The following is a 12,622-nucleotide window of genomic DNA, read 5'->3' as shown; positions in this document are numbered from 1 at the left end:
AGGACATTAGTTTGTATTTGCCCCGAGTGGAGCTGAGGGAGAGATGGCGGTTTGATGCACTTACTGCAGCAGTGCACCACAACGAGGATCGCATACAGAAAGCTGGCATTCATTTCACATCATTTGCCAGCAGTATTCTGTCTGGCAGAAGGAGCAGCATTTACACTTGCATTTACTTTAGCTGAGGGGGCTGCAATGTGTCTTTCAACCATGTCACCTTCTAATCCTCTCAGCCATTAACATCCTCATTTGACTGTGTAGACAGTACACATCTCACCAGCAACATGAGGTGCACTGCACAAAACCCAAAAGGTTTAGTGATTTTTTTTTTTATTCCTCATATCGCAGTACTATTCATTTACTTACTTATTTGTTCGTTTGTGTGTTTATTTATTTGTTCAATTATTTGTAAGCACTTTTATTTTTTTCAGTCTCGATGGAACTAAATGACTACTTCAAATTGCCCGTAGATGTGACTGAATAGTTGTTCATCTTTGTCTGCCCTGCAATTGGCTGGAATAGGCAGCACCGCACCGCAATCCTCTTGAGGAAAACCGGTTTAGAAAATGGATGGGTTGATGGATGTAACTGTGCCCCCTGATTCCAAATGTTAGCGAATTGATTAGCTGCTATCAAACAAACCAAACTAATTAGGACAACTTATTTTCCATTTCCGCTGTTTTAGGGAACCATTGTAGTCTCGCTGGTCTTAAAAATGGAAAGGTCTCATAACGTCTGTTGTCAAGCTCATTTACGAGCCCATGCAGATGGCTAATCCAAAAACACACAAACAAATAAAAGCCTGTCTTTATTATTGAGGGCTTTTTTTTAGTCCGATTTATGTGTTTGAGAGACCCCCACCCCATTTCCAAAGATACAACCATTATCCAAAATCACCTTTTTTTTTTTATTCTCAATTTTGAAGGTGTGGGCAATAGTTGCACTATTTTAAACTGGAGCTCAATCTCATGGGCCTATTAAAAATAAATAGGTGTATTTCGAAGAGTCGTAGCTCATTTTTTTCTCATTATTAAGCTTATGCTGTAAGCACAGTAGCAATTTAAAAAATGCCGCTCAGACGGAGCTTCATTATTTCCTCCTATGTATTTGCCTAGAATTAATGACACCACTGATAAATATCTATTCAATTCACCAGGACAATGTCTTTAAGTTATTCCTAACCTTTGATGACGATACCTTCAAACCATTTATGATAGCGACTCAAAGAACCCAGGTCCTTATCCTTTGAACAGTCACAGATATAATAATTGAGCTGAAAAAAAACCCCTGCAGTTGAAAATAAGATTATATTTGCATCACAAGCAAACAAATTTGATATTACCGTTTCTGCATTCTTACAAGATACTGAGTTTTGAGTTTGCCACAAACACAACAATTGTAAAAATAAGACTAGGATGGAATTTGATATGATCTTTTCCTTGACCATTTTATTTCTAAACCGTAAATGAGGTAGACAACTTTATTGAACTCGGAACAACGATCAAGCAGTTAACCAATGAAATATTTTTTAAATATAACCAATGCGTCATTTGGAGGCAAACATACTTTTATGGACACAATTTAGATTCATAATTCTACGTCAGCAGTAATTCACTGGACGTTTGTGGACCTTGACAGAAGCCAAGTGTGACATCAACTTTATAGAACATATGCAATGGTAATCAGATGACGGAGAATGTTCATTTTGTGAACTATAAAGACTGAGTGTTTTCTTGATTTATACGACTGAGAATATCACAAGTGTATGGTAGCATTACATCTTGGGTCTATAAATGTGGATAGCTATAAAATAAGCAAGTTGAGCATAAATTGATCCTCGGTGGTGTGTTAAACGCTTGTGTATCTGAATCTAATTCCCCTATGTCCACCGTCAATAGGCCTTTTGCCACATTCTCTTTGGGTATTTAGTGATTTGCTTTGACATCCAAAGTTCTCTCATGTGGAAAAGCATAAGCTCATTAAATCTGGACCTTAATGTCAATAATGCAGATTGGAGGAACTAGAGAGTGCCCACTCTTTGCTGATTAAATCCAGACAATAATGAGGAAACAGCACATCACACTTCCATATTCATAAGCACTCACATGCGTCTGTTCAGCATTCTCAACAAGAAATATATAGAGCGGAGGTGTGAACCATGTCAACAAGTGATTCAGGCAATTTGGATAATGACATTGCTTCTGTTTTCAGAGGGAGTGGGAATCATATTTTCTATTTACACGTAGTGCATCGTTTCTTATTTAAAGGCTATTTCGGAGGGGGGCTCAATACAGTGATACCAATAGCACTTGATTAGAATGCATAGTGAACTGCAGGCTGAAGCAATCTGGATTCAACCTGCTTTTAGAGTCTAAAATTTAGACTAACAGCAGTTAAACTTTTTTTAAGTTTTCTCTGTGTCTCCCCTCTGCATTCTCATGATCTGTTTCTCCTCTTTTACGCACCCATTGTTCAAATTACAAATTATACTTTGTCTAATGAGGGAATTCATTTCAAAACCGGGCTTGTCATATTGATGCATTCAGTATGTATGTACATATGCATGTGTTTATGTGTGTATGGATTGCATGTGGAAGTGTATCTAGACAACTACTGAGTCAGAGAGTAATTTTACAGCTTGCGGGTGACCCTGACAGAAGAGTGGAAATCTAGTTGGGGTCCATTCGTCTTCATCTCATTTTATACAAACCTGAGTGAACACGATTGTAAATACTGTTTTACATTTTATGCATACTCACAGGCGTTTAACTTCATTTGCTACTGGATGAATACCAATGTTGCCTATAAGGATTCTGCGACTAGCCTAAAGACTAAATTGCTAGTCCGGTGACTGTGAACTGCTGTTTCCGTTTAACCTTGTTTAATACCCATGTTTTTTTTTTTTTATTATTCATTTGATCTAACGTTAGTTAAAATTCTAACCAATGCACATATGCAATTTCTAATCCACACACGTAATACCTCAGAAAGGGACAGTAATCAAAACTAAACACAACTATCATAATTATTTTTTGACAGTGTTTGTAATGAATCTTGGATTGCGCAAGTGGTCAAAATTCTGTGTTCGGTCACTCTACAAGAAATGTGATTCATTGCAGTCATACAGCACTGCAAACCACAAACAATAGGTCTGTGAAACTCATGTTGCTGCTGCTGAGTTTTATTTTTGCATAATAATTGGAAATTTTACAGTATCATACTTGATCACAGAGCCTCTCCAAACCACTGTCAGTGGTTTTGACATTTGTCCCTGGTGAGGCTGCTTGGCAGGCCAGCTCAGACAAGCAGGTGGAGCTATGATATATGTACCTGCAGTATGGTGATAGCACACCGGGGGCTATTAATGACTATGAATATCTAATTTAGCTCTGCTGCATATTTTCGCCCCCTGGTTGATAGCAATCCTTGCATACAAGCCGTCTGATTATCATTTCAATGCTAGAATCCATCTCAATTACACTTTGCATCATGCCTTATTTGGCAATGCATGAACGAATTAATAAATAAGGAGCATGGGATAGGTAGGAGAGAGTAGAGGGTTGACAAGATGTTGTTGACCCACAACGTACAGATTTGGGTAACCATTGAATTTTATACAAATTGGTGCATCATTTGACCGAGTCCACATTGAGCTCCACTGCCCTTTTTTTTTAGCTCGTTTCTGATGTTTTTTTAACTGTAAAATTGGGCGCCCCTATTCGATTGTTACGGCCCTGATCCTCTTCAGTAGATTGTAGAATGTGAAGAGTTAAACAAAAGGATTTTGCATCATATGTTAGGATTAGGATAGCTAGCCTTGGTAAGTCATCATCATCATCATCATCATCATCATCATCATCATCATCATCATCATCATCATCATCATCATCATCATCAAATACGAAAGGACAAAGCATTGTCAAGCAATCAAACCTACTACTTATACGTTTTGCATAATAAATTGTACTTTTTTTTCAATTATAATTAAAACAAATTGATTATCAGAACTGCCAATTTTCAGAATCAGCATTGGCCTTGGTGAATTGTTCACTATTGGCTTTTGTGAAGCTAGTTATCATCATTTAGGGCTCACAAGTTCATTTATTTGCTCACAGGTCATAACACAACTGCCTAAGCGACAGCTCATACATCAACAAATTTGAGGCACCATTGAACAAACGAACAAACAACCCCTTCCCAAATCGACTTAATCTTCTTGTTACATTTTATCAGTACTTTAGAAAGCATGCATCTATCCAACAGTATGAACCTATCTGCCTGCTTTTGCTGAATAAATACTGCAGTTTGAAGCCTTCAAAAACTTATTTTGAAGCATGTCTGTCCTTTTGGCCCGACATAAAACTGTGCTCACGTTCATTAATCAGCTGTATATCCGCTGCCTTTATTCTACAAGCAGCTGTTGTCTCCTCCTCATTCGCCTAGCATCAGTCTTTGTCATCGCCTCACTTATCCCTGCAATTTCCTCTGTGTTTACCAATCATCGTGTCACCACTCTTTTCGCTGCTCCAATTATTTGGGAAAAGGATATATATCTTTCCAATGTTTGAACCGCTTCCATCAGCTTTTTCTGTTCACCCTTGACACACTAGGTCTTATTACCTTCACCTCTGTCTAACTCCATCGCCGTCCAACGTCTGAGAAGTTCATCTTCAAGGGTGATACTGGGTTCAAAGCATTTGGTAAAAAACAAACCCATTCCAGGATGAATGTTTGTTCACAAATAGGTCAAATTGATCAATTTGAGAACATGCCATGCCCTCCCTTCTCTCAGACTCCTTCATTATCCTGCTCTTTACCTCTCGTGTGCACCTTTTTCCTCACTCTTACCCACCCCCACCTCTCTCCTCTCCAGGTGACAGAGTGTGAGGGCGCTGACAGCTGGCCTAAGAGGACAGCCTGTCGTCTCGGCCCCAGGGGAATCAATCATCCGAGTCGCGATCAATACAAAGGGGCCGAATACGGAACTGGCTATCCGGACTTGCTGTAGGCTGATTGATGGCCGGAATCACAAGCTTGTGCACATGCATAGGCATTCACAACGACTCAGAAATACACACCCAAGCTTATGGACTGTGTCATATTTAAGTACACAGACACGGGAGTCACTGCTTTTAACCCAATTTAGCCTTACACAATCTACTCTAAATTTTTACTGTCCTCCTCCCCTTCCTCCGCCAGGGCCTCATGATGTGCACACATCACGTCAGCATTAAAGCAGCACATTAGCTGTCACAATGCAGTCTTGAGCTGACAAACCAACACTTATCAGCCCACTGGGTCCAAATTAGTCGGATGTAATGGGGTTGTACGAGCAAAGGGTGGGTGAACTGTGCCTGATCATTCATGTTTTGCACTTTCAAAAAGGTACTTGTGGTGTCATTTCCTACCCGGTGAATTATTCAAATACGGAGGTTGTGCACTGTGAAAAGTGTCACATAAATATATCAAAATAAAGTGCTCTGAAAACACTTGCTGCCGTGTTTATCTGAAACGTTAATACCTGCTGGCCTTTGGCACTGCAATATTCATATGCAGCCCATTGCAACTACTGAAACACAGAAAATGTTCCTCTTGCAATAGACTTTCTGACATTCTCTGTCTGTGTGCACGTGTCAGATTAAAGGACAAAGTCTAACTGACACCAGTAACTCTCTGCGTTACTAACAGAAGCCAAATATGTTCTTTGTTGTCGTTGAGCAACCATTAACAGCCTGTTACTTCTTCAATTCAAATGACAAATGTACCGTAATTTTCGGACTATAAGTCGCGTTTTTTTCATAGTTTGGGTGGGGGGGCGACTTATACTCAGGAGCGACTTATATACATATATGTTTTTTTTTCTCTTTTTTGGGCATTTTATGGCTGGTGCGACTTATATTCCGGTGCGATTTATAGTCCGAAAATTACGGTATATTGACTGTGCTTAATGCTTTTCCGTGAACGTATTACAAACTGTATTTTGATATTTATTGTTTTATAGTTAGTGTAGATTTTGAATAATCAAATAAAACAAAACTATATTAAAAACAACTTCTATTACACAACTATACTGCTACCTAATTAAGTAAAAAACATATGGGATGGTATTTTTTTGTAATTATGTTGGCTTGTACGGTCAAAAATTAAGCATTGATGGAGGGCTGCACAAAATTAAAACAACCAAAAAACAACAACAAAATGCAAGTATTTTTGTAGATGCCACTCAAAATTCATGGGCATGAGGCTCACCTCATTAAAAGCATTGACTTTTTTCCCTCTCTTCCCCATAACACATTGCTGAATTACGGTACTTATAATGGAGGACCTTGAATGTCCTGAATGTTTAAAGAAAATTTGGAGGTGCTTATTGATTAAGCAGCAGGTTCTAAACCAACAACAAGGCATATGTAGAAATACTACTTGCTATTGTTATTGTTATATGTCCTGTGGCACTTTGTTGCAGCTATAGCTGTTGTTAATGTGCTACATAAATAAAGATGTATTGTAATGTTATTGTAAAACCAATAATGAATGCTGATTCCCTTTGATGCGCCAAGCAACACTGCAATAAACATTGGTATAGTTGTGTAAAACACTTCGGAAAATCATTGTCAGTTAACAGTTTGTTGTTTCATCTACAAATGCAAGTTAAATCTATACCGTGAAAATTAAAAACAATATATTAACAACACACAAAAACGCCACTGGCCTCTCTGGGCCCAGACACATCTGAGATGGGCTGATCCAAAGTGGAAAATTGTATTGTGGTCAGATGAGTCCACAGTTCAAATTGTTTTGGGAACTCGTGGACGTCGAGTCCTCAGGGCTACAGTTGAATGGCAGCATTATGAAGTGCAAAATACATCAACAGAGCCCCCGGGCTGTTGAGCAACTGAAGTACGTACATCAAGCAAGAACGGGAAAAGAATTCTATGAACAAGCTTCAACATTAATTCATGTCTTGTCATAAGTGTTGTTATAAGGAAGGGTTGTGTAACACAGCGCTAAGCATGCTTCTGTGCCATCTTTAAATGGAACACATTACAGGTGTCATATTCAAAAAGAATGAATAGACTCTATCCCTCCGAACTCTTGAAGTCTGACCATTTTGCAGTTTGCTGTATAATGAATTAAACCTCAGTGTCATCTCACCACAAAACAAACCACAAAAGACAACAACTAACGATATTTAGAAGCATAGCATAGAAAACAAAAGTAGCAAAGATGCATCAACATTATTTTGATATCAACCAATAGTGTTGTTTTAGGGCAGACAGGTCTTAAACCTCACGTTGTTGGATGGGGGTGTGCAAGATTTGCTGCTGTACACACTGTACATCCTGCTTCACCATTTGGCGGTATCGTTCTACAGAACACTTTCGTGAATTGTGGTGGAAGAAAAGGAACATTGTCTAACAGTATTAGCATTAAGCACTGAGCTGTATAAAGATAAAACTTTGAGATCTAAGAACTCCCGTACTGGTAATAAAGAGCAACGTGCACAGCTGTCCGTCCACGGCACAAAGTATTCATTCCACAGTGTTAGGATCTAAACATTAAGCGAGAAGCAACTAATGCTCAGGAGGATTTGCTAATGGTCTGCTACAGTAGTGTGCATGTTTTCCTTTCTCTTTTTACACAGTCAAGTCGAGTGCTGTCGTCATGTGGAATCAAGTAACCTGCTAACCTGGTCGCTGGAAAAGATGACTGCTGACAATTTCCGTCATAGAAACCACTTTCTGGTTTTGGAGTTTCTCGGGCGGGATGAAGGCATAAAAGTCATGCAGCAACTGACTGGAGGGATAAAGAAAGACAAAATGTATAGATATATCAGTTGCGGTTATGTATATATATATATATATATATATATATATATATATATATATATATATATATATATATATATATATATATATCAGTGTGTATGTGTGGTCCTTTGTATGCTTCATTCAAATGTTGGGTTTATTTTTTACTTTGTACATTTCTAATAGGTTGTATGAAAATATACATATAATAAATAACACAAAAGCCTCATCTCAGCAATAATTGCGACTAATTTATTTTCTAGGCAAGTACAAGTGTAATCAAGACAGTTTATGCTGTACAGTATTTTTTGTTTGTTTATGTTCATCAACACATTCGCCAACAACGGGCTTTTCTTGGTAACATTAGCATATTGCAGAGTTGGGAATTTGCAACAGTGATAATGGAAAACCATCATATCTCAATATAAAGATATTAGCATACATTTGAAAACATGAATTCTCCAACTTAGCGTGCAGTCACTATGTGGTGGCACAGGCATGAGCTTGGCCCTTTACGCCCCCTTGAAAACAAATGAGATCCAACTTTGATGAGGATGGCATTTTAAATCATGCTTCTCCCAGATTCAATCTTAGAGTAATTAATCAAAAGTCCTTTATTATAATGCGCATCTGAAAATGGTTTGTTTGTTTGTTTGTTTGTTTGTTTGTTTGTTTCAGTGTAGTGATTTTGAATAATAAAGTAGTAGGAATATACTTGGGCATGGACTCATTCTAAAGACAGCAATGTTCCATTTATTGTAGTGAGCTAATGTCTTTTGCAAAAAATGTTCATTATGATTATTATGCATGCTAATGATTACACATTCAGCCGCAGTTTTGACATGTTTTGACATGTTTCATTAAGTACATTTCGGTTCAGTATATATAAGACTATGATCACAGTTTCTTTTGTATAATAATTAAAAGAAATAATACTTATTTGCTACAATACACATTCACATTCAGACGCAGTTTTGACATGTTTCACTAAGTAGATTTCGGTTCAGTATACATAAGACTATGATCACAGTTTCTTTTGTATAATAATTAAAATAAATACTGACTTGTTACAATAATGTAACACAAAAAGAACAGTCCACACCTAACCTCTACACGATTATGGAACTTCAGATATGCATAACAAAGACTTTCTTGGGCACACACAAGAGTTCACGATAGATTTATCAGGCAAGCTAATCATCTGAGATTAAACTAATTAAAACTTCAGAATGTCATTCGGTGCTCTACGGACAAGCAAAGGGCAGAGAGTGCATCCAGAGTGCACGCATCGCTCTATGAATCACACCAGACAAGCCGACAGGATTATGAGAATGTAAAGTGTGAGTATATATAAGAGATGAGACCAAGCTTTGAGGTCTGCCTCATGCATTGCGATTGGAATTTATATACCGCTTGCTTTGAAAAAAGCCTGAGGCAACACTGACCTGGGATATTGTATACTTTGGGAATTTCATGCAAGTTTACATGGCTGCATTATGCACCCAGCACACATGTGCACCAAACTAACTTTGTGGAGCAGAAATGAAATGAAATGAAACACAAAATAAGAATGAAGGTATGAAAAAAAAAAGTGGCAATCTTGTGTGACATTGATTTTAACTTGCTGTGTTTTGCTGCATGTGGTGAAAGGCAGATGTAGCACCTTTGGACACTGCGTTGACACGAAATACTCAGGAGTACTGAACTGGCAGGGGTACTAATACACAAGGATTATTTTCACAAAACCTCATGAACAGATGAGGAGGCGGGCATTATGGTAATGAGGGTGATGGAATTGAAACTGGAAGGATAACAACTCACCACTTTAATGTCATATTTATATGAAATAAGAATGTCAAGACAATACATTTTCCCGTGGCGCTGCTGGAGCAGTGTGATCTCTGCATTAACAGTGGTCTACGAGGAACCCCTAGTGGTCCATGAATATGTTGATAGAATTCTAAATGAATCCTATCCATCCATCCATTTCCAAAAGTGCAGTCCTCAAATGGGCCAGAGGACTTTCAGACAGACTCTGACGGGCATGTTTTTTAAATGTGGGATGAAGCAACCACATAAAAGACAGCCAAGCATGGTGACCACATGCAAAGTCTGCACAGAACACGGAACCTCTTGACTGTGAGGCACACATGACTGCCGCTTGATATATTTTCAATTAAATGTAATGATGAGAATGATCAAATCTTTGCACCAGTGGTAATAAATACACGGCTGTGTGTTTTACTATTGCCAAACATCTACGACATGATGGATGAGCAGCAGAAGTCTGAGTTAGAGTCATTTTAAAAGGAATACATGCAACGCACTTGACATCATGTCGTTGTGCATTACAATCAAAGCTTCAAACAGACAATATGAAGATAATAATTGGTGTCTCAGGCTCGGCACAAGCAGCATTTTTCCTCACATTAAGATGTGCTTTTAATACTTTTAATACCCCGCAATGATACTGAAGAGGATAGTGTGATTGTGAGCCAAAGGCCACGAAAATGGGAAATGGGGTTAAAAGAGGATGCTTGTATGGTTTCAACGTGATACTTTCGCTGGAATTGTCAATTTGGTGGGAAAATGGAGGAGCCGCAGAGTGCTAAAGCGCATGTCCTTGTGTATATGTCATCTTAATGAGATTTTTATCACCTGATGAAAAAGAAGCTCCCTCAGGGGGGGAAAAGTGTGTTGGATAAAAAGACGGGTTGGTGGGCTGGTGGGACAAAAGATTCCATATTGTCTCACGGAGTGGGAGTTGAGATAAGACATGGAGTGTGTGTGTGCGTGTGCGTGTGTGCACATTATGACAGCATACCTTAGTAATTTGACATCAAATACTTTCTCAACATCACGTAGTACTGCTGGCAGGTACTTCAGGGCTGCAACCTGAACATCCACAAAAGAGTTCAAATTTTCAGATGATGTTTTTTTTTAATACTTTTTACCTTTGTGTTTTTGATTATGTGTGGAGATATTTAGAGGCATTTACAACAAGAAAAAAAATATCACCGTATAAACAAAACGGCCCTCAGTAGAGCAGTGATTGCCCACCACTGTGCTGCAGCAGTATACACTAAGAGATCATCAGCTGTGCCACAAGAAATTTCCCAATGTCACCTCGAAAGAAAATAATGTTTTCATACACAACTAATAAATGAATTGAATCTATGATGCCAGCAACCAATAGTGATAAACAGAATTCACTTATCTTCCACTATGGCAGAAATTACAATTAACACATGCATTCAATCATTTCCAGTCTTAGAAACTTTCACCCAAAGTCTGGGATAGACTTCAGCTTTTACTGATCCTAAGGATCATAAGCACTGTTGAAAATGGATTGAAACACTGAATTGTCATGTTGTACAAGCTGCTTCTGTATATTCTTATTCATCTAGGTAATTTCTTTCTCAGAACATTATATTGAAATTGTCAGAAGCAAAACCATTTGAGTCTCTTAGGAATGTTTGAAAGGATGCCATTTAATCCGGAGGATAGGTGGTGCATTAGCCATCACCATTCACATTTACCGTTTACAAACCTATAAGATGCCGCGTCGCGATACGTTCCCTGTGTGAAGTGAAGTGTGGGGAAAAAAAAAAGTCAACATATGCGGCCCACAAAGATTACATTTGTTGTAACAATGCCTTTTGGTATAAGAACTATATTGTTATCGCGAATGAAGCCAAGATCTTAGTCCTTGTCAAGTGCAGCAACAGACTTATAAACCAATAAAAGTTTGTAGAAATTGATTAAAGTAGTAACAAACAAACACCAGAGAAGCTTCAATCTCTGAAGCGAATAAGTGGGGAGAAAACCATGTATGGAGGATGATAATGGTTACAATGATGATGATGAGGAGGATGAAGAGTTAATGGTGTGGTGAAAAGTGCAAGCAATTACCCGCAGCAGCAGAGTGGTGTTGTAGTCTGTCCTCATCAGGTTGTTGATTGACTCGAAAAGCTTCCTCAGCGACTCTTCAAACTCTGCCTGCTCATTGCCCACGTAGAGCCTGTGGAGACAATGCAGTCACAATGGGAATGTACTGTATCACTTGAAAACCAGATTACATCATGGTATGGCCTTTGACTTGGAGTAAAAAAATCCTATTAAATTATCACTTGAAAATTTACTCACAATGTTATAATCATTTAGTATAGCCATTCATTTTATCCACTCATTCATATGGACAATGAAGGCCTCATTTTGAACTTGCACATGCTGACTGACATTTAGTTGAAAGATAGCAGATGATTAAATAAACAAATGATAAAACCTTCTAAATTCTGACATGCATCTCTGCCCTCTTCCTTCTGCTGCCCAACTAGAATTCTTTGTGATTCATTTGAGCTCTGCGGCTGTTAATTACAATAAAAATGATGAGGGCCCGGGGAGGTGGGGGATTAACATGTGGCACACTGCAAACTTGGGTGTTCATGTGTGGGAGGGATTAAGCGGTAACACACAGCAGTATTGTCACTCGGCTGCATAGAGACTACTATTCTGATTACAGACGCATTGTCCATGCTTAATCCAGCAGGCCTATTCAGGTGTGCTGTAGGTTTTGGCATGATTTCGACATGGTGTGTGGTAGTGTGAAGTCAGCTCATGCTTTCATTACACGCACTTGTATAATCTTGGTGTTTCATGCTCTATGCACAAGTTTAGATTTGGCAGTATAATATGAATCAAGAAAACTATAACACAATCTCATGACATTCTTTTTTTCTCAAAAATACAGCTTTTTTGTCGTTTAGGTTCTTCTGCTCTGGATTCTCTTTTTTCCATCTGTCAAACCCCCTCTCAAA

General features: G+C 38.4%; 1 protein-coding gene across 2 annotated transcripts in view; it reads right to left on the bottom strand.

Moving 5' to 3' along the window:
* Positions 1-12,622, bottom strand: part of LOC133150533 (dedicator of cytokinesis protein 2-like) — an 89,185-nt gene that overhangs the window by 54,909 nt on the left and 21,654 nt on the right. For both annotated transcript variants that reach the window (XM_061273115.1, XM_061273124.1), the window contains exons 22-24: positions 11,718-11,826; positions 10,630-10,700; positions 7,688-7,794 (exon numbers count right to left, since the gene is read on the bottom strand). In XM_061273115.1, coding sequence (XP_061129099.1) covers positions 7,688-7,794; positions 10,630-10,700; positions 11,718-11,826 — 287 coding nt within the window. The remainder of the gene's footprint in view (positions 1-7,687; positions 7,795-10,629; positions 10,701-11,717; positions 11,827-12,622) is intronic.

The sequence above is a fragment of the Syngnathus typhle genome, linkage group LG1 (assembly GCF_033458585.1).
Source record: "Syngnathus typhle isolate RoL2023-S1 ecotype Sweden linkage group LG1, RoL_Styp_1.0, whole genome shotgun sequence".
NCBI lineage: Eukaryota > Metazoa > Chordata > Actinopteri > Syngnathiformes > Syngnathidae > Syngnathus > Syngnathus typhle.
The sequence above is the reverse complement of the archived record's forward strand: the minus strand, read 5'-3'. Positions and strand labels throughout refer to the sequence as shown.